This window comes from Montipora foliosa, chromosome 9, assembly GCF_036669935.1.
Source record: "Montipora foliosa isolate CH-2021 chromosome 9, ASM3666993v2, whole genome shotgun sequence".
NCBI classification, from domain to species: Eukaryota; Metazoa; Cnidaria; class Anthozoa; order Scleractinia; family Acroporidae; genus Montipora; species Montipora foliosa.
In genome coordinates this window covers 47,942,503-47,968,963 of record NC_090877.1, presented here as the reverse complement: position 1 = coordinate 47,968,963, position 26,461 = coordinate 47,942,503, and the positions used below count along the sequence as shown (strand labels likewise).

Genomic DNA, 26,461 nt, shown 5'->3' with positions numbered 1-26,461 from the left:
CTTTTTTATAAGAAAAATAAAACTTTGAGAGTTCACATCTTATGCCATTTGGCCCTGAAAAATATTCTTCAGATGCTAATGATTTCAATAAAGAAGAATAATAATATTCAGGTTCACTGAAATCATTATTATCATTGTATTTATCCCTGGATGAAAAATGTCTCAAACTCAGGGATGAATTACATGTAAATACATGCAAACCAATGTAAAAGAAACTGGAGATGTACTTGACTGACTCTCATATGGTCTTACCATGTTCTTAAAATTTTGGTCAAGCCTTATATCAGGGGTCTTATATAAGAGATTCCTATTTAAACAGAATGAGAGAGTGGCAGCAAAACAGGTGCAAGTCTTCTTGTAGATAATAAAATTTGGAACAAGACCGATTGATGTTGCTTGCAGTTAGTTGCTTAATTTCAGACCCAGCAGATTTTTGTACAGGCATTTCCATTGTCTCTTAATGAGAATCAACCAGCTAAATTTTGGAAAGTTTTTCTCAACATTAACATTAATTAAGTTAATAATATTTTCCAGTGGGTTAATGAATAGTTGTATTTATTGAAGAGGAGCTTCCAGCTGTAGTCTTCATAGGGATAAGGGATTCAATGTAATGGTTAAAAATTCCCCTCTAGGTTTACGCGTTTAAAAGGAACCTCTAACTTCCCTTTCTCCAAAAGGCTCAGTTGGTTGAGCACCGGACTGTCACGCGGGAGGTCGTGAGTTCAACTCCGGCCGGATCAACACTCAGGGTCTTTAAATAACTGAGGAGAAAGTGCTGCCTTTGTAACTACATCTGCAAATGGTTAGACTTTCAAGTCTTCTCGGATAAGAACGTTAAGCCGGAGGTCCCGTATCACAACCCTTCAATGTTAATAATCCTGTGGGATGTAAAAGAACCCACACACTTGTCGCTAAGAGTAAGGCACATAGTTCCCGGTGTTGTGGTCTGTCTTCTGTTGTGTATCATGGTTGGGAAGGTAAAAAAAGGGGCCACAGTAATTGGCGCAAGCTGTTGTGGCGCTCTGCCAGCTTGACTGGCAAAGTTGTTAAAATAATAAAATAAAAAATAAAAATGAATAACTTAAAGGTGGAAGGAGCTGTGTCATGAAATTTAGCCAAATTCAGCCACTTGAAACTGGCAACCAAATCAAGCAAAACTTAAAAAAAAAAACTACTTAGGACATTGATGGAATGTTTGAATAAACCAGCAAATACAAAAGGAGGCAGGGATGGGAAGAAGTGAAGAAGATTAAAATGGATTGTGTTTGGGGTTTTTAAAAACTGTTCAGCCTTACAGTTTTTCAAAGTTGATCTCTGTTGTTTGTAACTTTAATTGTGTATGTTCAACAGACAATTTTTTTTGTCAAAAAGCTTTGGTTTGTGTTGTTTAGAAGTAATTTCTGAGTTAACATTGAGTTGTATAGTGGAAAGGGGTGAGCAAATGGTAAAACGACACAAAATGAACTGCACTGCCATGACACAGCCCCTTTAAACCAGAGGAAATTATGTTAGCAATCAGATTTTTTTCAAAAATGTGTTCAGCACATTGAGTTGTATAGTGAAAAGGGGTGAGTAAATGGTAAAACGACACAAAATGAACCGCACTGCCATGACACAGCCCCTTTAAACCAGAGGAAATTATGTTAGCAATCAGATTTTTTTGAAAAATATGTTCATCAGAAAAAAAAAAAAACTTATTATGGCTGCCCTACTGTTATTATACAAAAAGGATTTGTGTACAACACAATAGGCTAACAATAACAATAATAATAATTATTATTCAAGATAACAGCACCCGGGAGATTGGAAACTGAAACTATGCCTCTCTGAAATTCATTTATTTCCAAGACAGACATTTTCTTTGAAAGAATTCCGAACAAATTGATGGCAAACATTATCTCCATTATTTCCCTTTAAGAACAAGAAAAACTATTGCTCATCTCAACTCAGAAGAGATAAGGATATAATTTAAAGAAGATTAAGGTTTTTCAAGCTGCTGTTCTTGTACATGCTTGTTTGCTGTTATTCAGTTGAAAAAATGTGTCTGCCCTTCATTTTCAATCGTAGGATGTAATACATTAAAATGTAGCGAGTAAGAACCTCCCATTTTAAAATCACTTACTACTCATTAATATTTAATGCTTTCCCTTTTTTTTTACATCACCAATATTTTGTGATGGTAAAATTAAAATGAACGAAGCAAATTTGAGACGCACAAGACAACTTTTGAAGGGCATATTTCGGCATTACTTGTGCCATCATAGGGTTAATTTGTTGTTGCATTACTCAGGTTTGTTTGAATTTAGTAAGAGTTTAAACTGTGTGGACAAACAAGCAACAAAAATACTGTTACGTTGCAACTGTTCAGTTCCAGCTTAAGCAACCTAATGAAGTAAGCTTCAATTCCTTAAGATTAAGACAACATCCAGTTTTTGCTGAATTTCTATTTTAATTAAGGAAGTAAGCAGTACACTTGTGTTAAAAATTTTGAGGGAATAATTGTGTCATCTACTGTCTGGCCTTGTGCAAGATAACTACCGGTAGACATTTTGATATTTATAATCAAAAGATTATTATTAGTACATGTATAGGTGACAGTTTGATCATGATGGTGATGTTGATGATGAGGAAATTACTGTCCTTACTGTTGGTTTTTAGTTGCACAAAATATTATGTTTGTCTTGGGATGCCAAAAATCTTTTGGATTAGAGGAGAACTGTAACAAATGTGAAAAATGCCTGGCTTTGATGATAAGTATCTACAAGAATTTAATATGCCACAAATTTATTTCAACAGGGAATAAAGTTTGTCTCACAGTTAGGAGAGGAAGAATGCTCAATAAAATTCACATGTTAAAAATTCAGTGTTGTTTTTTTGATGTTGCCTCAACAAAATAATGACTAAAAACTCTTAGACCTCATGCAAACCATCATGGACATTTATTTACGTGATATAAGATGTAAAACCAACTTGCATTTGCTTTATTTTAATTATTCCAGTGAAATAATATACACTTAATTAATGTATGGTCCTGAGGGAAACAGTTAGTTTTGTTTTCCTGAGACGAAGTCGAGAGGGGCTTGAGGGAAAACAAAACTAACTAGTTTCTGGAGAGACCAGACATTAAGTCCCAAATCACAGTGCCCGTTTTGTTGAGTGAAAGTCTAGGTATGTAACAATATTACATAATAACTACTGTAATTTGGGGGATTGTTGGGTGATCATCCGTTTACGTGTAGTTTGTGCTATTCTCCTGTAAACCATTGACTTTTGAACTGCTCACCATTGTAAAATTGTCTGGCTTTAGACTAAAACTTAGGAAGTCTTACTCCTTGGAGTCAAAAAGTTGAAAATGGAAAAAAAAGACAAAGGCAAAACATTGTAACTCAGCTAAGTAGGTCCAACAATATGTTGTGCATGAATTTCTTGCAACTCTCTCATCTTTTGCTGAATACTGGCTCTTGTTTCATCAAAAGTGTTTCTCAGATTTTGTTTTTTCAGCCTTTGTTGTACTTCAAGCTCCTCACTTAGCTCAGCCAGTTCTTTTTGAATTGAGAGCTGCTTGCGAATGACAGTGACCTGTTCTGACTGTTGTCTAATTGTCTCTGTGAGGCTTTTGTACTGTTCTCTAAGGTGCAAGTGAAGAGCCCATTGTGAAAAGGAGAGGGACTCTGGCATCTCAATTTGTTCTCCCAGTAACAACGAATTTTCATCTAAATCCCCCACAGAACTGGCCAAAGGGTCACTTGAAAGGGGTAAGTCATCAGATTGTGCTACAACTGCTGCAGTGTCCATGCAAGCTCCCATTCCAGCTAAGGCAGAGTCTGTGTATGGAATCATAACAGAGCTGTACCCTGATGCTGATTGTGAGCCATTGGAATTATCGGTAATTGACACCAAAGAAGAGTCCTGCACAGGCGTCAAGTGTGATCCAGATGAACATAGAGGCAACGATGACGATGTCATACATGGTGATGAAAATAATGCTGGGGAATTACTTTCATTTTCCTGTACACCATGAAAGAAATTCGAAGGGATCTGTCTTCCTCCGTGCTTTTCAAGAATTTGAGAAAAAAGTTTGCGATCCCTCTCGATTGTCTCCTGTTGATTTGCAGTGAACTCTGTGCTTTTTATGGGCCATGTGATGCAGATAATAGACTCAGGTTTAGAATCCAGCTGACTGTACGACACATGGCAACGGCTGCGCACCCAAATCCAACCCTGCCCCTTTGTCAGCAAGCGATAACAACATGTAGTGATAACACCAGAGTAAAGTAACATGCTGTGATACTCTGATAGATTTCCCAAGTCATCCGCATGGCAGTATTCATAAAGGCATGTCCCTAGTAACTCGATAGGGTAATACCCCAGAGTTAAAGTGGCACTTCTTTCCACACACTCAAATCTCCATTCCTTATTGAGTCTCGTGGTGAATTTTGAAGCTCTCTTGATGTCAGAAATTAACACGGTGCTGTTAACTGTTGGAAAAAATACGACTCTTCCAAGCAAGACCACGCAAGGTTCTTTCTGTTGGCTAGAGGCAAGCATATTGTCTGCTCTGATAATTTTACTTACACAACGAAGAGTCACATACTCGCCAGGCCCGCGATTCAGCGGACCACGCCGAACACGCAGAGAAAATCGGTGAACTCCCACAGGATTTGAAGCGAGCCAGTTATCGTAAATAGTTCCCAAAAGTGAATACATCGTTCTTTGGTCATCCATATGCACGTAGTCTAATATATTAGTTTTTAGAATATCACCTTCGTCATAGCCAAGACAAGAGAACACATTACTCGAAACATAAATAACTTTGCCATATTCCTCGACAGCCAGAACAATTCCTTCCAACCCATCCAGCATAGTTTGACGAAATTCCTCGTTTGTAAGGAAATCCGGCTGCCATTTTCCGTACACCTTTTCTCCGCGGACATTTTCAGAGTTGGCGTCGAGTTGGTTTTGCCGGAAGTGCTCTATAGCAAATTTTAAAACGTTGTTTTTGCTAAGTCTCTTCCCTGCAAGTGGCAAGGAAGCTGAAAGTTCGTTAACTAAGTTGTTGAACCTGTCTCTTCTTTTCTTTTCGTTTCTGTTTCTGAGCAAACACGCTTTCTTGGTATCATCTTCGTTTAAAGATCCGGTCGCTTCGCTGTTCGCCATTGCACTATAACATGCTCCAAAAGCACGAAACTGTAGAGCAGCCGGCACGTTACATAACGTCAGCACGCGACACTTACCGTGCACCCGTGAACCAGGAATTTTTTTAGGATAGAACTTTAATCATAACTTAAAAACGGTGATGTTTAGCCTAGCAAGGTTCAGTTACGTTACATGTGTATCAAATACGAAAAAAAAAAGGCTTTATTCGTGGCGTGCGTGAACGAACTGTTGCGCGATTCCAACATGCTCCCAGGCTGCAAAAAAAATCTTTTAGAAAAGGTACATATATACATACTTTCTTAAAAAGTAAAAGGAGCTAGATGGGAGCCAAAAGTCACCCGTTCAGATATGAATTCCCGTGTAATCATGCAACACACGTGTGAAATTTAGGAAGAGAGTTTCGAATAAACTGCAGGATAGTAAACACGTGAGTATGATATCACGTTGCCGGTGCGTGGCAGTCCGTAGATGTATAACTTATATTAGGAGAGGGGTTATTGGGGGCGTTACAAACATCAGTAAGGTACAGTTCGACTGATTTTTTCCCAAAAAAAATTGCACGCCCACCATTACCAACCAAACCCGTCAAAGTGACAATAGCTTGAAGTCAAACACTGCTTTCTGCTAGACACCAACGGAACGCTTATCTGTCATCTGAGAAACTTACATCTGAGGTCACTTGAGACTTTGATCTTTCATCATCAGGTCGGGGAATCTTGTCTTTGAACCACGAGAGAGTGAAAGAAGACGTTAACTAGTAGTTCGGTCGAGAACTATATGGACCGATATATGAAAAAAAAAGCATCTGCCTCAAGTGATGTATCATTTCATGTAAATGCGGGGTCCTGTAATTTTATACAAAATTTTTAAATTACAAAGATCATTGTATATTTTGATGACGTTGAAGTGAAGTGAAGTCTATATTTTATGAGGATAGCACGTAATTGCCATAGGCTAATGAACTCATGGCCCCTTATGGCCCTCAATCCTGAGACAACACCGGCAACTATAAAGGTGAGAAGATTATATAGAATTCTAAAATCGTTATAGATAGCAAACTATTCGAGAACTTCAGATATTTTAGACGTTCTAAAGTTCGAACTGAGAATATGGCTGACTAAGGGTTCTAAAATGTCTGGAAGGTCTAAAGTTCGAAATTTAGACATTTCCCTTTTATACCCGTCTGTCAACTACATTCGCAGTTCGAACTTTAAAACTTTAGAACTTTTATTATTATTATTATTATTATTATTATTATTATTATTATTATTTATTATTATTATTTTTATTATTAACTTTTACAGCTTGTACATTAAACTAATAACTAAACAAAAGACCAGTTGGCCCATTTCGCTAATAATAATTCTTTGTTGTCACACTTCATTGTAATAAAAGTCTCAGTTTCTTACTAATTCTTGCTTTAAAACCAGATATATTAGGGCATATTTGGCATCCTCTACGGTTTTCCAATCCGGCAATAAGAGGTAGTTCAGTAGGGAGCATGGATTTGCTAGGATGCCCAATAAGATGTCTTCTAGGGCAAACTTGATTCGCTCATTTCGGATTATGTGGTTTAGCGTTGTCGGTACTCTTATGGACATCACAGTGGTAAAAATGTTGTGCGCCTCGTGAGTCCACGACAAATTTTGACCACTGTGACAGACAACGCTGAACCACTTTCGATTTGTTTTTTTCTTCAATATTCAACGCCAAAGAAAGTGTTTATTTCAGAGCGGACCAAAATCATGTCACAAAGAAAGATTAAGGGTTGTCTATAACTTTCTCGCAACATGATTGGTTTATTTCCGAAAATTGGCGTTTCTGACTGATATGATGTACATGTCATTGTTATGTTATATTTCGTGTTGCATATATGCATAATGTATGTAGTTCTTGTCGAATACATGAACTGGCGTTAGTTATCTCTGTAAGTAAGTGTGAATAAATTTTGTAATAAAGTTGTTCAAAGTGTTCGCAGTTATGGAATCGACCCTTACATTGGTAGTCTTAACATATAACTTTCTCGCAATATGATTGGTATATTTCCCAAAATAAGCGTTCCTGATTGGCTATTACATTGCGTGACAAATAGACGAGAGCAGCTTTGTCTTGACTCTTATCGCCAACGGCAAATTAGCCAATCACATTGCGAGACTACAAGCAATTGTGGTAAAAAAAACCAATACTCTTCAAAATCTTGCCAAAAAGCCTTTTTTCAAGGAATTCATTCTAGAACTTTTAGAACGCTTCTAGATAGCTTTCTAAAGTTTTAGTCTAGAACTTTAGACATTTTAAACGTTTTAGAAGCCTTTTAGTACATTTATGGAGCAGTGATATTAGAAATTATAAAACAATTCAGCTATAGAACTCTTAAGGTTAGAGAAAGCCCTGCATTACTTGTAAAAAACTTCTAAAATAGAGGGTAGCTATAGATATTGCAATGTCATTATTGAAGGACTGAAAATACTATACAACACAATAGACTGAAAAGTTCCGTAAAACTACTGATGCCCCTGACGCATGATGGGGTCATTACATGGAGCACACAATGCACGCGTTACTACATCCCGTTTCTTAGGTACTACTGCCCGACTAAAAAACGATAAAACTGATCATAAATAAACTTCAAAGTTTGAAATCTTCTCAAACGATTCTTAACTGTTCGTGACAAATATTCGAGCTTGAGTGTTCTCACAACAGCTCTCTAAGTACCTGGTAACAATAATGAAAACAATTCATATTTCCTCGATTAATCTCGGCGGACGGGTCTTTTGCTTGTGTCTGGAAGTACCGAGCTGCGGCGGATGCGATGCGATCTTCTCTTCTCTTCTCTTCTCTTCTCAGTCTTCTCTTCTCTTCTCTTCTCTTTTAGTCGATGTCAGGAGTGTCGACATCTCGAATCAGCGTTTGCGGAATGCTATGGAACATGGAAACATTTCGTGTTATCTTCTTCCGTTCTGTGACCACGAGGGGAGTCGGCTGTCGACAGCTTCAGTTAACGGGGTTGTTTCATGAGAACAGTGTCTCCTTTGTCAATGGGGTTTGCTTTAGCGTGCTGCCGTTTGTCTGCGTTGCGTTTTACGCACGGTACTATCATCAGGATGAGTGGAAGATCCAACTTCCGGCATCTTCATCCGCGGATAGCTACCAAACAAGAGACGGTGTGCAGTAAAACCAGTGGTGGTATGAGGCGTATAGCGGTATGTTGACAGGAACTGATGCACGGTGTAGATCAAGCTTTTCCCATGGATCTTAGCGGACTTGGTTGCCTTTATCAGGGGTTTGTCGACATTTTCAACCTCAGTTCCATTGGCCTTGGGCCAGAGGGGTACTATCTTGCAATGTTTAACGCCACAGGTCTTGAGAAAACCTTTCCATGTTAAATGGTGGACCATTGTCCGTTTTGGCTACCTCGGGATATCCATAGGTGCACAATGCTCTGTCCACAACTTGGATAATCTGTTCTGCCGCGGTGGAGCGTACAACCTCATGGATGGGAAAGCGAGAGTACTTGTCGTTAATGACCATGAGATACTGACCGGACGGAAGCGGGCCGTTAAAATCATTGCTGAGCGACCACGGGGCGGGACCGACATATTTAGGGGTTCCGCACGTTGTCTGTTGGTGTTAGCTTGACGCGGTACACAGCGTCTTCAATGGTTGTGTCGATGCCCGGAAACCAGACTTTGCTCCTAATCAATGCTTTGGTCTTGCTTACGCCTTGATGACCTTCACGAGCCAGCAGGACTGCTCTACCTTGTAGTGAGGTAGGCACTATAATTCAAATGTTCCTAAGCAGCACGTTTCCTAGACTATTTACAATACGCTCTTCTCGGATGTTCTGAAATTCCCGCAGTACGTTCTGATCAACCTCATGATTGTGAATAGGCCATTTCCGAGTTCATGTCTGCCTCCTCTTCAAAGCGAGTCTAAGTGCGAAGGTTTTGTTATGAAAATTAGTTTTCATTCATATGTAAAGTAGAACTAATTACCATCACAAAAACTTCGCACTTAGACTCGTTTTGAAGAGGAGGCAGACATGAGCTCGGAAATGACCTATTTCATGCCACCTTCCGGTGGTGCTTGTAGTACTTTGTCTTCTGCGGTCACAGCTTGTACCTCCTCAAGTATAATTGCGTTTTTACCGATTTACAAAGAAGGGTTAGGTTTTTTTGCAAAGGTTGCTCGTGTAATACTTTATATATATTTCAACAGAATTAACTATTGTAGGGTAATGTGAAGTGCTGTTTTCTACCCATGTAAATCATGTGAGCGTTAGTCCTACTAATGGAATTGGACCCACACATAGTCCTGTTCCGGGCCCCTCGTACCCCGCCCTGAAAAATGGGCCTGGAATTAGAGTAGAGTAATTTACTCAGACTATTAATTTTTCCTTACAAGGACAAACTTAAGGCCGCGGCCAAATAGCTAAGGTCTTATGTAGAACTGCCTGTTGAGATTGCAATGATTTTTATATCGGAAAAACTAAAACATGAGACGATTGCATTACAGAAAAACTGAGCATTATTTATATATTCCTGATAAAGTTCGATAAAGAGTTAAACGAAATTGAATCACAACCTGGACTATTTGTTTCTTTACATACCAGTTTGCGTTGATAGCGCAATGATGAAGCAATAATGTTCCTATTAAATAAATAAATAAATAAATAAATAAATAAATAAATAAATATATATATATATATATATATATATATATATATATATAGCAGGTAGAATGTAAAATGCTGCGTCGCCAACGAAGAATGCCACTTGCGAGCAGGATCCAAAGAAGGATACACGATGCCTTGACTTCGCGTGGTAATAAATAGGTTGAATGAAAAATGGAGTCAAAAGCAAACTACTCACAGGTCCATGTTTAATGTAAAGAACAAACGTTTCGCCCTTCGGGCTTCCTCAGTGTTTACAATAAGCTAAAAACTAAAAAATACTTGGCAGGAACTGAGTCGGTTTCAAGATCTTATATATGTGAAGAAGTGACAATGACGAAATAAACAGATTGCTTAATTACACGAAATTTACAAACAAGCGCTAATGAGTAGGTGACAAAATAGGCCAGCTTATAGACAGAAAAACCACTTACACAATAGTAGATGAAGTGAACAATATAGAGTTAATTATGGGAGCTAACTATCACAGTAAAAAATTAAAAAGTATTATATCTAAAGTTATGAAGAATTGAATGGAAAAAATGTTTTGGGGAAGATAATAAATGAAAATGGCTAAAAAATGGCTAAAAATGCATGGCTAAAAATTAAAACTTATTGGCTAAACCTAATTCTATTCTTAGAGTTGAACTCTGATCGTTTGTTAAGGCCGTGGGGATGAAGAGTACACAACTGGGAGCACCAAAAAGCTTCCCTTGTGAGTAAACGCCTATCAATGTGATCTTCACATTCATTAACAATTTTTTCGATAACAATGAATTCAAAGTCAGACATCTGGTATTCAACCCTATTGAAATGCACGGCTAATTCGGCTAACAAGACTACGTGCGAATTAGCCGTGCATTTCAATAGGGTTGAACACCAGATGTCTGACTTTGAATTCATTGTTATCGAAAAAATTTTTACTGTGATAGTTAGCTCCCATAATTAACTCTATATTGTTCACTTCATCTACTATTGTGTAAGTGGTTTTTCTGTCTATAAGCTGGCCTATTTTGTCACCTACTCATTAGCGCTTGTTTGTAAATTTCGTGTAATTAAGCAATCTGTTTATTTCGTCATTGTCACTTCTTCACATATATAAGATCTTGAAACCGACTCAGTTCCTGCCAAGTATTTTTTAGTTTTTAGCTTATTGTGAACACTGAGGAAGCCCGAAGGGCGAAACGTTTGTTCTCATTCAACCTATATATATATCTATATATATATATATATATGCACAGTCAAACATCGATTATTCGGACGTTAATTGTCACTACTTTTTTTCTGGTCAAAATTTGTTCGTGAATATTAATTATTAAATAAGGATGAAAAATGCTACTTAAAAGCGTGTGTCACCTTGATTTTATTGTTGCTACTTAAAAGCACTTTCCTTCTGAAATTCATTGCTAGAGGTAAGGTACTGCAGATAATATGAAGTTCTGACTCCGAGCTGTTTTGTCGCTTAGTGAAGTCCTATGCTATATTTACTAGTTCAGCCTTTGCATCGATTTATTGCGATCTTTTCTCAGTCGTTACATTTACTCGGCAAAAATTTTCCAACATCACTGCGATCGGGATTTTTTCTCCTCGTTTGGTCACGACGAGGCATAATTTAGATGTTCTCTTTCCTGACACTGCACTCATATACGATTTTTTGGTCGGAGTTTCAAGGTTCCCTTTATTTACATATCCAGCCTGGCATCTGATGCAATATGATTTGCTCATTCCGAGCATGCGCCTGCAAGTAATACAGGACTCTCTCTTTTCCCGCCTGGGTTCCAGGCCCATTTTTAGGGCGGGGTAAGAGGTAGTCCCGGAACAGGACTAACCCACACAAGGAAAGAGAAAAATGGGAAATGAACCAACGACCTCCTGGTTAGATCGCCGCTGCTCTACCGACTACCGGTTTTGTAATCTTCCCGGTCTCGGTGAGTGTAAAGAAGGTGTCTTGCACTTCGGTGCCGGCCGTGTGGAGTAAAAGATGACGTTTTCTGCTTGGTGTCTTTGCATCTGGTGGCACAAGAAAACAGCCCGAAACTTCGGATCCACTTCTCCCATCGTTGGGCAACGGAGTTTTGATCGCCATATGGTTCAAAGGCGGCTATCAGCTGGACGTCGGCTATCTGAATGGCAATTGGGGTTCGGAAGGAATCCTCGTCGCCAACGCAATGCCTTTATTGAAGGACTGAGAATACTACACAACGCAACAGACTCGAAAGGTTCTCTAAGGGTGCGTTCTTTTGGGATGATCCGAAAGAGGATCACTGATCCAAGATCACTTGGATCGCGGTTCATTAAAGGAACCGATAAATCCACTCTGGAAAATGATTCATCGGTTCCTTTGGTGCACAATGATCCAAGTGAACGCGCCCTAGGGTTTCGTTCCATAAAATCACTCATGCTCCTGAAGCATGGTGGGGCCATTACGTGTCTCACACGATGCATGCGTTACTACAGATATAATCTATTTTCTAATGTCAATATCTACACCTTCGTCGGGAAAGTCGTGCCCTGCTTTTTTCGATCAGTGTATGGGATCTTTAACGTCCAACAGAGTTTTTTTGGCAAGGGTTGAGAGACGGACCTATGGTTTATAGTCCTTAATAATATCCGAGAAGACCTGGAAGTCGAACCATTTGCGGATGTGATCCAGGCAGCACTTCCTTCTCATTGTTGGTCCGGCCAGAGTCGAACTTACGGCCTCTCACGTGGCACCACCTGAGCCACCAGTGCGAGCGATAGTCTCAGGAGCTCCTGAAAGTTTTAATTACCATCACTATTTTCGAGTAAAATATCACACTGACCAATAAAAGCTATTTGGGCCCAGGTACCCTACACAGGTCAGCCAATTTCAGGGAAATCAGCAGATAGTAAAATGATATTTTTCAATTATCGCAAAGTGAAAAGATATTCCTTATCGAAAAGATTATTTTCCTTCACTGAAAGTATAAGGTGACCCAAACAATTACCGACTCAAAGCTCAAAGCAATTCTCGGTTTTCACATGACGTCACGACCGCCATGTTGGTGCCCCCAAACAAAGAAAAGGCGGCCATGTTGGTGCCCCGACCAAATCCTCCGGGAATTTAACTCTATTATTATGCAAATGCTTCCTTTCGTTTTCGTTGAAAAACATGGCTGTTGATCACGGGAGTGAAAACCAGTAATAACAGTACTTTAGCATATTTATGTCAACGTTATCCTGTTCTAACTATCGGTCACGTGACCTTGAACCACGTGACTATTCTTGCGTACCGTTTACAGGTGGAAGGCAGGTCCATGCCCCCATCCCTGTTAAGTGTTTGACATAATTCCTTGATCTAAAGTGTTTCGAAAATGACACGAAATGTCTGCATGCGTTCCTAGTGCTTGTCTAGTTTTAATACGACTCACGGTTTCAACTCACAAAATCCTATGGCTCACAATCACAACACTCGATATCAACTGCGTTTTTGGAACCTTGAGAAAGTATCTATGCATTTGATCTTGTTACTTAAGTGAAAGCGAGTGGCTCAGGAGACGAGATCGCAAAACCTTAAATGCCCGCGCTTACGAAGCCTGCGGACTCGGCCGATGAAAAAGAAAAACGAAAGAAGCAAAAAATATGTTGCAAGCGTTCGCACTCGAATGAAAAGTTTATTCACGCCAAAATCCTTACCGCAGCCAACTGGAATCTCGATTCAGGTTTTTATTCAAACTACACATTACTGTTCAGTTAAGATGAGTCGGTTCAGTTTCTGGATTTGAAAACGCAACTATACTTAAAAACAAGAAGAAGGTCTAGTGCCTATTAAGAAGCTACTTATGGAACGCAGCGGGCATAATAGTGTGAAGTCCCTTTACACTTATCACTTGTAAACAACATGCAATATGAGGAAATAGTGTCCGATATCTCGCAAGGAACAAGAAATGATTTGTTAGTGTTGCCAGGGGAAAGCGACGATGAGCCTCCAACGAAAAGAATTGTAAAAGAAGCCAAAAAGAGGAACTGGAATTCAAACTGGAACGTTTAATTTCACAAACTGTTCTTTTGTTTTTAACATTACTAAGTAACACATTTGCAATAATTCGTGTGTCAGTATGCAAGGGGAATAAGTCATATAACCCCATTGCATACTAATACATAGCTCCTGTTAACTAGCCCCGCTCCTCCGGCCCTTTAAACAATCAAAGCCGCACCCAGCTTTCAGATAGTTAACAACGGGGTTACGGGATATATTCTCCCCGTGAAAAAAAAAAAAAAAACCAAACAAACAAAGGAATTCGAGCCAAAGTAAAAATAAGTGAATCTATCAAATCAAACAACTGTTTCTTTCTCCAGGCGCCTAATTATTTGTGATCCTTCAATTATTTCGTCATTCATTGCTATATTTTTGGTATTGCTATTTTGAAGCCAAGGTTCTCTGTCACTTGGCGCTTTCATTTTCCTGTTTCTGTCTCTCCAGGCCTTGCACCAACTGCCAAAATTCAAGTGTTCAGGTCCTCCCTGCCTTTTGAAGATGCTGACAAAATGACAGAAGAAAATGAACAAAAAGAACCGGATGTAGCCGTGTCGGAAGTGCTTAGTCAGTGTGCCATATGCTATTGGGTTTAGACAACTGTGGAAGTAGAGGAGGGAAGGAGAAAACGAAAAAAGAAAATTCACCATCTTTTTGTGATCTTCCAAAGCGAAGTCATAGAGCAGCCAAGCGAGCTGGGCTGGCAGCATACAAATGGCGAATAATACCACAATTGTCGCCAATGTTTTAATAACTTGTATGTTCTCTTTTCTTCTTTCCCGACTGGCCATGATATCTGAGACCTGGCGGTCAGCTTGTCGCACAAGGTCGAGGCCAATACGAACGTATGCGACAGCGATAATAGTCAGCGGAAGGAGGTATTGCAGTACGAACAGACTGGCTGTGTATGCCCTACGATACCGGATAGAGGGCCATACTTCAGTGCAACCCTGAGGCTCTGCAAGCTTGGGTTTTGTTACCAACATAAGTGGAATTACCAGAATTAGTCCCAGGAGCCATATGCCAAGTATCCACACGAAAACGTATCGATGTCGCATTTCTGGCTTTAGAGGATTTAGAATAACGTGGCAACGAAACACAGCCATGGAGGTCAGCGTGAATATGCTGATGTTTACCGTCACGGTCATTAAAGGCCATATCAAACGGCAGAAAAAGTCGTATTGAATATCCGCAAACATCATGTAAATATTTGTAGGAAGGCAGACAAACAAGTACATCAAGTCGCTGATGGCCAAGTTCAGAATAAATATATCATTTGCAGTTCGACGCTTTTGCCTGGCAGCAACTATAATAATCACCAGTAAATTGCCCAGAAGACCAAGGACAAACGTAACCGCGTAGAATGCTGATTTTACCGGGTCTTCTATTTCGGAATTTGTGCTGTTTAGCATGGTTTTAAAATTTGTAGTGTAATCAACAGGTCTCTTTCTTTCTGTCCAGCTGAGCTGTCCAAAGAAGGATTCTTTCAACGTTATCCTTATCCAAATCAATACATGTCAGCTTAGCATTGTATGACAGTGGGAAGGGACCTTGCGTTATCGTCGTCGTTTTCTCTTTGCTTCTCAGAGCAAAATCCTATCTATTCAGTCTTCCTTGCAAAGATGGGCAGTAAGAATGTAAACTAGTTTTCCCACACGTTAGCCATTCCGGTCCCAGGAGGTCATCGAGTTAACTGTCTATAAAAGAAATAATGTTTATCATTTCTCTTTAAATAAATCACATTTACAAAAGATTACTAAAACTACATGTACAGAGGATTTCATAATTAATATAATATACAGTTTTGTTCCTCCCGAAACGAGACAGTTCAATCAAAACTGTGTTGGCATCTGTGACAGTACGTTGGTTGCGTTCATCATAGATCATATTTGGTACCTCAACTTCAAAACGAAAGCTTTAAATCTTTTTCTTACCACCCTTTCTACCTCATTAAGTTGCAGAGATGCATTTACATGATTTTGATTGTGCTATAACAAACTTTATAGTCTAAGAAACCATAGATAAAATTGTCATTTCCGTATTTTGGTCACTGATTGCACAACTGTTATCTATTTAAGAATTATTCTACGAGGGCGCGCTGGATATGAAGTGATAGATAATGCGCCGAGTTGGTTGTAATCATTTTATATCCAGCAAGCCCGAGTAGAATAATTGTCTTATTAAAAACTCCAGGATCAACAACTCTTCCACAGAAGCATCGATTTCTGCCTCGGTCAATTCCGATCCAAAACATATTTTGTTGGCCATTTTTTCTCAGAGCTGCAAAAACGTTTGCAGCTTTATTCCTTGACCATATTAGGTACAGCTGGTATATTTAACAATTATCCTGCGAAATCGCGCAGAATATCGCCTGATACTTAGCCGACGAGGCTGTAGGCCGAGTTGGCTAAAATCAGGCGATATTCCGCAAGACTGAGCAGGATAATTGTTTTCTTATTCAACACATTGATGGCAATGCACAATGGAATAACTACAATTTTTCTCCGCGACACAAAACTACGTATATCGCAGTATATCTACGCGCCTCGTTAGCTATCTATCATCTCATATCCAACGCGCGCTCATGGAATAATTGTTAAATATTTATCAGTGATAATGAAGTGCTTGAATGGAGACCTCCTCATAACCATTTTACTTTGCCCTTGTCGGCCGTTATGCGACATGACAAAGAAACTATCAACAAAGGTGATAAAGCGTGCGCAATCTCAATTCAGTTAACGTTGTTGGCCCCAACCATTATCTGAACATTTATAATTAACAATTGACAAAGGCAATGACAAAGTTAGCAAATGCAAGTTGAAGAAATAGTTACTTGGGAATAAAACGAAAGAAAGCGTCACGCTTTTCGCTACTCGAGGGACTATTACTAATAGTCCTCTAGTAGCGTAGCCAATCAAAATGCAGGATTTGCATTAGTCCACTAGTTGGGTGATCAGGCTAATTGCCAATAAACCTCTGCGAGAGGGTTCTTATCAATTTGAATCTAATCTGTTTTCTGGCTTGGCGAAGAGTACTGTTGAACTGTGAAGTCATAACGTGAACCTTACAATTGAGCAAACGACGTTACTGCATTTTACAGTAAAACATGTAGAAGAAACAATGAGCTGAAAATTGTTAGACCGTTGCTTTTGTAAATTCAATTGAATCAACGTTTCTACAGTAGCACACTAAATTTGTCTATACATGTATGCACTTTTTGTACTTAAATCGGACGAGATCCGGAGGGTAAACAAATCATTTGTCTTGTGAACATTATGAACAATTTTTTAATGAAGTTTATCATTTAATGAAATGCATATACCGCTTGCTTCAAACGTCAAATATCAGTGATTTACGACTGGATATTTGTTTGCGACAATGGCGGGCAGTAAAAGATCGTGACTAAAACACCACACGAATACATACGAGTAACATACGAGTACACACGAGTACATACGAGTAACATACGAGTAACATGTAACATATCTCGTGAAAAGTGTAGTCAACCGAACCGTAAAATGAAAGCTAAAATGTTAAAAGAGAGTTTAGGCCTAATCACTGAAACGAACGCTTAGGCTTAATACTCGTTTGTTACTCGTTACTCGTATGTACTCGTACGCTACTCGTATGTTACTCGTATGTACTCGAGTGTACTCGTATGTTACTCGTATGTATTCGTGTGGTGTTTTAGTCACAATCGGCAGCAAAACACAAGCAACTTAAAGATAACAATCAAGTCAGTTTGAAATCGATTGTCAGCTTTCAAAGATATGTTACATGTTACTAGTATGTACTCGTATGTACTCGTATGTTACTCGTATGTACTCTTGTGGTGTTTTAGTTGCTATCAAAATTAACTTTTATCCCCGCAGCGAAACCTAATATAGATTTACTCTAAAACCAGTATTCGACTTATATGTTTATAGAGTCATTTTAATGTCTAATTTGGATAGAATGAATTAAAACTAACTTGTGGTTCTTAATTTAAGCATCTGCAGGCGCGTAGCGTGGTCATTTTTTCAAGTACGCACAAGTACATATGATCTAGAAACCTAAGTAAACTGAGGGAAAAAACTGCGTTCTTTATTTCTTGTCGAAGTAGTTGTGTGAATACAAGCAAAGAACAAAGCGTCTTGCCCTTATTTTGAGCAAACTTGGCGCAAACAAAACATTGTTTTGGTTGTGCTAGCGTGACTGGAATCGTCAAGAACGTTCTCGGAACGTCGCTCCTTTGTCACGAACGTTCTTGGAACGTCGCTCCTTTGCAACCTTGCCTTTTTGTTGCACGCTGGCCAAACAACACTGCATTGTTAGTGCATGCTATAGCTTTTGTTTTAGCTTTTAGAATTTAATCAAAGAGGTGCTTTCATCACGAAATCTTGGTTGCGTACAAGTAAAATGTTAAGAATAGAAACAATTGCTAAAAATGTCAACATTTTCTGGTCACTTCAAGTACGCACGTGCGTATATGCGTATAGGACGCTACGCGCCTGATACCAAAGCGAGACAATTCAAATCATTTTGTTTGACAACAAAAACATTGTGGGACTGATTTCCAAGAAAATATCACCAATTTTAAACTATCAATACGAAATTTCATTTTTATTATTGTCTTGTTTACGGTCTTCGATTCACAACGGGAACAAGGATGATATTAATGAAAAAAGAGGTGAAATCCGGATTATAGCTGAACATATCTGAAATGAAGGAACGATCCTCACCAAATTTTAAACATACATATTAATTTAAAGAAGCCTGAAATAAGGCCCAGGGTCCAATCTATGACCTCGCACAAGTGCGTTAGTATTTTATAAGCCGGATGACAACGAGCTTTGTGGTGAAACCCAACTTTCAGCCTGACATGTGCTATTAACCTGCCGTAAATCCTGTTTTAATCTCTGTATTAAGTAAGATAATCTTAAATTTATCGAAGCCTCATTAACTATCGGATTAAATTTCCTTCGAATATATATTTTTAAACTCTGTTATGTCGCTAATTTTGCATGATCCCGGCCCGCATGCTTTTGGTCACGGAGCGCGTCGCCCTATTCCGAAGCAGCAATTCGAAATTTTTTTATTTTCGTTGGTATGTAAATTTAGAGACAAATGAAATATTTTTATGATGGTTAGGGCGATGACACTTGTGGCGTGCAACTTGCAATCAAACGTACAGTATGAGAATCTGATCAGTGCACTTGAACAAATATTAGAACGCGCCGATGAATGAAATATCAGTTCTCTCTCATTACATCTAAGCATAATCTTTGCCATTTGGAAAGCTTTATCTGCGTTGACATTCCTCATATTAGAGACCCAACATAAAATCCTAACTGTAACGATGCGTTGATGTTAAGCCGGTTTTGGTCCGTAACACCATAGGGGCCATATTATTCTAAAAAATGATGTCTATAGCCGCGGGCATAGCATAGTGATAGTGATAGTGATAGTGATAGTGTATGGTTGCATAGAATATAGGATAAAAGTATGGTACAAGCTGTTTTAAAAATAAAACTGTGTAGAATCTTCTTAAAACCAACCTCCACGAGCCTTGATCATTTTGAAGACACTTGAGCGATGTCTAAGCCCAATGTAGAGTTTACTTTTTTCTCATCTTAGTACTATGCTTGATCTTGTCACTAACCTCTGTTGTTTATGGACTTAAGTGTAGCAGGATGTCCATGAAACTAGCGTTTTTCAAAACAGAGAGGGTTCATCGCGACTTTCATTGGCTACTGGTATTCGGTAAATGTTTGTTGGCAAAGTTCCTAGTTCATTTTAAAACTCTCCTTAATGTTTAAAACTAATAAGGACTCGCTCCGCTTGTATATTGCAAGATTTATATTTCGCAATTTTTGGACTTAAGAATCGAAGTAAAAACTTTAGGCTTGTCCACTGAGTTTTCGGCATTCTTTTGCACTGGTTTCTAAAGAATAACACAGTGAAGTTAGCCCCACCAAATTTTCGCTTTTGCGGATAAATATTTTTACACGACTATTTTTGCTCCTTTATCCCCATTGCGTTAGAAAGTTATTATTCTGGAAATTTAATAAGCATAAATCCCGTAGTTTTCCTATAAACAACATAAATTATGAACGGAAATTTAACACTGTTAGTATATACCACACAAATCGAGCTTTTAAGTTTCCTGTAGCGCGCGTTTTCATTGGTTAACTTAGCGGCAATTAACAACATTGTTAAGCTACGAGCAGCTGTAAAGAAACAAAATGGCTTTTCCTAATCGTAATCGTTGTACTAGGTAAGTTTGTAACCTTTTTTCTTCTTAACTTTGATCTGTTTATTGTTACCATCAGTTTAATAGGGCACACAAGATACCCCGGTTCAGTAAGTAGTTAGTAAAGTGTTCTATAAACTCACTTTTCTTCTCCTCAAGAAGTGTTGCTGGGGTAAATCAATGTCGATAATGGTATTATTGGTATTAGCATCCAAACAGTTAATTTTGTCACTTCGTTTAGGTTTTTGGTTGATTAATCTCTTCGGCAAAGTTTTCGTCAGCTAGGGTTTGAGTTTAGATTTTCGTTTTTAAATACAATTCTTGTGACAAAAGATTAAACTGCATGAAGGACGTAAACGTGGAATTTAACCCTCTAAGCATGCAACTTTGCGGGAATAATATTGTTTTCTGATCAATCGTTAGAAAGTATTTGCTGGCATTCAAGGAATAATATTGCTATTTTGAAGGAATCTTTGCCTGAAAAGTAACGTTTTGTTATTTCTAAGCTTAGGCGTGGCTTATAAAATGACCCCCTTTTTCAATTTAAAATTGACTTATCTCCTACCATGCGTAAAGAGACGGTGGATAGTTAATTCAGTAAAACAAGATATTATTTCAAAAACCCGTAAATTATTGATTGGCTTCGCCCACGAATACATTAGCATGATTAGGACTGCTCCCGGCACTGACTTAAGAGCTGGCGCGCTAATTCCATTGGTTTATTATAATTTTGGCCTTTTTGACCTTGAAGCAGGTAACTTGCAACTCTTTTCCTTGGAACAAAGCTGGGGATTTTAATACACCGTTTTTATGCCCAAATATGGACAGAAATAAGATCGCAGCTGCAATGACTCGCGGGAAAATGCACGAGCTATCTTACATCCAAAGAACGAAATTTTTAAACTAAAAAAACCCCAACTTCTGACCGAAGTAAATAAACTAGAGTAAAGTGAATGAACGTTCTTTCATCTTGCATCATCACACACTGACACCCATCGATTCTCCAGATTCTTGCGCAAAAACAACCCTTAAAATGTTGTGATCAAATTTTAGTGCTGATGTTCCTTAGTTCGATCGGCTGGACAACGTGTTTTAGGAACCAAGAATATTGTTTTTAAAATACGCGTTGATTAAGAATTCAGTGTTTGAGTTACTAGGATAAGATTCCTACTTGAACATCGCTTTGCAAGACTGGAGAAATCTGTAGACGTGCATGTGATATTTATTGTTGATGGGGTCGAGCTAAAATTAGCGATGCTATCCCCACCAAATTTCGCACATTGCTGGAGAAGTACTAGCAAATAATAAAACGATGATAACCAAAGGAAAGTAAAACTAGCAACAACATAGCGTTTTTTTGCGTTAATCACAAGTAAAAATATGCGAGATTTAAAAGTACTTGCCTTCAGGTGTCTTGAATTCTAGGCTTCCTTAGTAATTCTTCGCCCTTTTATGGTATCTTAATAAAATCACCTGCTTAATTGAAATCGTCAAAAAAGTATAATTAATGTAATGGCATATTGTGTGAAAAACGCTCCGTGTCAAAACATCGTTAAGTGCCATTCACAACCGGCTTCCTTTGCGCACATCTCACGTAGGAATGTTTTCAGTTTGGAATAAAAGTGACTGCATGTGCAATGCACACACACATACAAGAAGACGTACAGTAGTAATCAAGTGGGACTAATTCTATCCGCTGCACAACCGGCCGTGCTTTTGAAATTCTCTGACGAGGGTCGCTGGGGATGCAGTTGATTGAAAATTGTTGGAGTTGAGACATTCTTGATAATAGACAAAGAAACAATTGCAAGACAAAACGTAAAGGTTTGAATTTTTTATATTCGATGTGATGCTCGCTCGCTTATCAATTTGCAAACATTGTCATGGCGCAAAATTAAAACAAGCGATTTTCTCATTATCTCCAGAACCAGCGAAAACTTTAAAATATCACGGAGAACCTGGTGGGTGAGCACGCCTCCAGTAGTGAACTAAAAGGAAATGTTAGGTTCTACGACCTCACCGGCAAAAAAACCCAGTCATGAAATTTATCGAAATGGTTCAAGTGTGTTTCGTGGGTAATCACAGTTGATTTGCAAGCTTGCCCTTTCAAGTACTCCTCATCCGCTTCGTGTTTACAGAAATCCCTATTTTTCTGTACGCTCAGGTATACCCTATTGTAGGCGGGGCCGTCCAAGTTTCCATGCTTGGGGAGAGATTATTCACGAACGACCGCCCAGAGCTCTTTTATCGTTAATCTTGATATATTACCTTACACTTGATATTGATGGCGCTTCCTCTTTTTTTCCAGAAATGAGCGACAATTTATTGCATCAATTGGTGTTTCTTGTTTGCTTGAATTTCAATATGTGGAGAATAAAATTATCCAAACGTAACTTGAAGAAAAGAAACGATTAATCCATTTACTGGAAATAAGTTCAAAATTCAAATGATCAACATTTGCCAAGGTGTTGCAAGACATTTCCTCACATATTTCGTCTCTGTCGTTTGGTGAAACGACAAAACAAGAATGTTGTTATGGGCAGCCGTCACCGCCAAAAATACAAGCCTAGTTAATGGTTAAGAATAAACCAGAATGGTTTAATTGTCCTTTGTAGAACGGTTTATCAGAATTTGAAAAGATGTATTTAAAACACAAACGGAAAAGTCACCTTTAGTGAAATGAAATAAAGCGAAATGGTTTAGTGTTGCAGCAAATGGTTTGCGCCGGAACCGCGAGAAATACAAAAGTGAAATGGACAAGTCAAGATTGAAATGGAATAGTCAATGTGGGGTCTTACGTCACAACCCATACGTCATTCAGATAAATATTGGCGCGAATTTGCCCCAACGAGGCAAAAAACAGCGGAAGTTTTATCCTCTTCGAATGCATACTCACGATAAGGCGATAAGACGTCACGCATGAGTAGTCTCAAGTCGACTTGAGTTTCTGTCGCAATGATGGCCTACTTGGACCCAAGTAATCATGAACTCGCCTTTTATTTCCTTCAAAACGGTGATTATTAGGATAATATACATATGAACAATAATACCCAATGTCTTGAGATAATTCCACTCGATATTGATGGGTCTTGATGCAGCTTCCTCTTTGTTCCAGATATAAGCGACAATTTATTGCTTCAATAGGCCACTTTCGATATATTAAAATTCAGTCTAAAACAAAAGACATCATCTCGAGGCTCTGGGGAATAAATATAAGGATTTGTATGAGTTTATTCCCCAGAGCCTCGAGATGATGCCTTTTGTTTTGGACTGAATTTTAATATATCGAAATTGGTCTATTGATGTTTCTTGTTTGCTTCAATTTCAATATGTAAATGATTATAACTATCGAAACGTAACTCGAAGAAAACAGAAACGATTAATCAATTTACTGGAAATAAATTCACCCCTCCCCTTCTGCGCTGTAAGGATGCGCAGTAACAATTGGCGCGAACGTCCTTAAAGCGTGTAACTTGCAACTCTTTTCCTTGGAACAAAGCTGGGGATTTTAGAACACCAATTTTATGCCCAAATATGGACAAAAAGAAGATCGAAGCCGCACGCGCGGGAAAATGCGCGAGCTATGTTACAACCAAATAAGGAAATTTTAAAACTTAAAAAATCCCAGCTCTGAACCAGAGTTGAAACGCTTCAAGGTCACGAGCTTCTCATAGAGCTGGATTCAGTGTATTCACGAGTAGCTTCATTGTGCCAATATCGTTTCATTTACCAAGTAAGATTAGCAAAAATAATGACATTTTCCAAGCCATATTTGAGCTACTTGGTCTACGTACTCTATTTATATACACTGTATTTTTTCCTTTCCCGTGCAGATATACAGAAATTTGCTGAAGTCAGTAATACTTGGATGAAACTCGTAATTCATTGTGGTTGATTACTAGCTGCACAGACAGCCAGACAGTGATGTTGGCAGTTCGGAGCTTGTATTTTAATGAGAATAGGCCATTTCTCGGCAAATCTTAACGTTTTTGAGCAGGTGCATGTCTAATTCTTCAACTTGAAAAACGTTCGTCAATAATTAATGAAAATTCAAAAAATTTTCCGCGAATCCCCCATACAGTGCTTTCAACAAAAAGATTTGACGACTAGCGAGACATAACTTGATAACCTCAAAAAAGAGTTCGTAATACATGTACACAGTGGTATAAAAAGATATTAGAGATAGATACGGCGAACGGGAACAGTCACGCTGACATTTGTGTTTCGCAGCGAACAAATCAGGTTCTTTCCCTCTCGTTAGCTGGAGATATAGAACAACTTCATTAAATAGAGGCATAATTTAGAATAAGAGGATTCTTATGCATTTTTTACAAGCGGCAACCTGCTTTTGCCGTTTGCATGGAGTTTCAGGTGAAGGCAATGATAAATCAGTCTTTAATGACACCCTTCTCGCTTCCCTTAAATTTTAATTGCGATTTCTCCAGTTCCCCTTTAATTAAGCTTTCTCAATTAATTCGTGTCGATGTTAAAAATTCCTTCTTTCACTTAAACAGCGCAAGGAGCTTGTGAAATGAAAAAGAGATGCCATTTGATTGAAGTTCATCATTTGGGAAAACCTGATTTGCAATCTTCTTAATCGCTAAAGAAACATGCTGTCTTCGACAAGGTGCTATGCAAATTTGTCGCTCTCACAAAGTTCTTGATGACATCTAATTGTCATTAAACCTTTCCCGGGGCGGTATGGAGTTTCATTTTTTTTCCGACGTTTTGTTGAAGGAGCATGTTCAACAGTCAACCTTTTTTAAAGAATAATACTCATAAATAAAAGTTCTTGTGAGTGGTCGTATGCAACAGATACTGTATGTTGTTCAATTTTGGCATCTTGAAAACCCGATGTCCCGGGTTCAAAAGGCGATTATTTTAATGAAGGCAATGCGCTGGGCGAAACGGAGTACTTTATTTATGGCGTTATCGTATTTTGCGTTTGCAGACAGAATTTACAATGTTACCAAATGTCATGACAGTTATGGCTACAATTTGATGAAGTAGCGTAGCACATAAACATAGCGACGATTACAGTAAGAAAAAAAACGTAATGTAAAATTTGAATAAAAAAGTGACTATTTCAGTCCACCATTTTTAAAAACCGAGCAAATGATGCAGAGATTCTGTGTGGAGTGGTCTTTGTGGTCGCGGACCGGGTTCACGTTTTCTACCCACAGCAATGCTCAACAAGTTAAATATATCATAAGTGGGAATTCAGCTACCGATTATACGATTTTTTGGGACAAACTGTAGCTTGTATAGTAGTACAATGCAGTGTGCTATTAGAAATACTCACTCTTAAAGATCTTCTGATCCGGTTCTCACCCTCATTTGAGGGGAGAAATTCAGTATTTCACGGTATCTTTTCTCCGCGTCAACCAAGGAAGTGGCGGGTGCTGAGTGTTTAAAGAGGACGATCGTCGGTCAACAAGTGCTTATAAGTTGTAGTCTTGCTTCACTGCCAAGAACATGAATATTTAACTAATTTTGTTTCGTGCCAGCATAGACTTTTAAGCAGGAAAAAAGAAACATGAAGACCAAATAGCGCTTTGGATCAATTTCATGTTATCCCGCCATGCTAATGGATTGATGACATTTCTGTGGTTGAGTTTGTATTGACGGCCCGACCCATAAAAAGGAATAATAACAAAAAAATACGTCAAAATAAACCTACCCTTTATCTTAATGTGATGCTTTATTGTTGTTCGTTTTTGATTACTTCTTAGCAAGTTCTATTTTTCTCATACATAGTACTTTTCGCCTCTCGATTCGGAATTATCAACGGCTGCGTGTGAAGGGCATTTTCTTCATTCAAAAAAGACCTTAAAAGAACCCTGCGAGCTGAGGTTATTGAATAAACCCTAATTAACGTTCAAGTAATATTCCGGTTACTTTATTTAATGGGATAAATACAGGAATCTATTTCACTGCCGGTAAACAAACATTTAATTGTGTCCTGGTGTTTTCAATGATTGCTTCTCTCAGAGTTTCCAGAAAGCAGAGCGAATAGTGCGTCATAGGTCACACTATGATTGAGGGAAATATGAAAGTCTATTCAATTAAAGTTAAAAGGGGTCTCTATTGGCCGTGCAAGACTCGCGCTGTTTTGTTTACGGGGTCCTAGGAAATAGAAACCTGATTTTTCTTAATCGATAACATCTGTCGCTAACTCTTGAAAGTGATCCGCCAAAGAGAATGAAAATAATCTAGCATTTTCAAGCTTTTTTTCTGGTATACCCCTAATGTATCTTTTTCAAAGTCTGTTTGTTTTTGGCAGTGTGTTCAATGTTCACATAAAAAGGGCCCGAAAGAGAGCAATCTTGACAAAATAAACATTAACAATACGGACTAGATAAAACTGAAATTGTTTCTCTTATTATTAGAAGAAGAAAAGAAAAGA

At 38.5% G+C, this 26,461-nt stretch overlaps 4 protein-coding genes and 1 long non-coding RNA gene across 10 annotated transcripts in view; 3 read left to right on the top strand and 2 right to left on the bottom strand.

Moving 5' to 3' along the window:
• Nucleotides 1-382, top strand: part of LOC137969549 (circadian locomoter output cycles protein kaput-like) — a 2,194-nt gene extending 1,812 nt beyond the window's left edge. Inside the window, exon 1 of the mRNA XM_068815850.1 lies at nt 1-382. This exon is cut by the window's left edge and continues 1,812 nt beyond it. The gene's annotated coding sequence lies outside the window, so the exon portion shown is untranslated.
• Nucleotides 383-2,960: 2,578 nt separating this feature from the next.
• LOC137969547 (neuronal PAS domain-containing protein 2-like) lies at nt 2,961-5,533 on the bottom strand. Its single transcript, XM_068815849.1, has one exon. It carries the CDS (start codon nt 5,155-5,157, stop codon nt 3,391-3,393), a length of 1,767 nt encoding a protein of 588 aa, XP_068671950.1. The 5' UTR covers nt 5,158-5,533; the 3' UTR covers nt 2,961-3,390.
• Nucleotides 5,534-5,757: 224 nt separating this feature from the next.
• Nucleotides 5,758-14,388, top strand: LOC137970877 (uncharacterized). Its single transcript, XR_011116881.1, has 3 exons — nt 5,758-6,171; nt 8,030-8,924; nt 14,271-14,388. It is a non-coding gene; the product is annotated as an uncharacterized lncRNA (long non-coding RNA).
• LOC137970874 (neuropeptide Y receptor type 6-like) lies at nt 13,745-25,868 on the bottom strand. Of its 3 annotated transcripts, XM_068817505.1 has the most exons (3): nt 25,736-25,868; nt 25,358-25,519; nt 13,745-15,520 (listed from the first exon to the last, which is right to left on the bottom strand). In XM_068817505.1, exon 3 carries the CDS (start codon nt 15,233-15,235, stop codon nt 14,123-14,125), a length of 1,113 nt encoding a protein of 370 aa, XP_068673606.1. In that variant the 5' UTR covers nt 15,236-15,520; nt 25,358-25,519; nt 25,736-25,868; the 3' UTR covers nt 13,745-14,122. The 3 variants fall into 3 exon arrangements, with proteins under 3 accessions (XP_068673606.1, XP_068673605.1, XP_068673607.1); XM_068817504.1 differs by lacking the exon at nt 25,736-25,868 and having other exon boundaries at nt 25,358-25,653; XM_068817506.1 differs by lacking the exons at nt 25,358-25,519; nt 25,736-25,868 and adding an exon at nt 21,455-21,594 and having other exon boundaries at nt 13,745-15,516.
• The window catches only part of LOC137970872 (uncharacterized), a 34,465-nt gene continuing 28,046 nt past the window's right edge, over nt 20,043-26,461 (top strand). For 2 of the 4 annotated variants that reach the window (XM_068817499.1, XM_068817498.1), the window contains exon 1: nt 21,623-21,879. The gene's annotated coding sequence lies outside the window, so the exon portion shown is untranslated. Of the gene's footprint in view, nt 20,080-21,622; nt 21,880-26,461 lie in introns of those variants that run through there. The other 2 variants (XM_068817503.1, XM_068817496.1) reach the window with 2 other exon arrangements.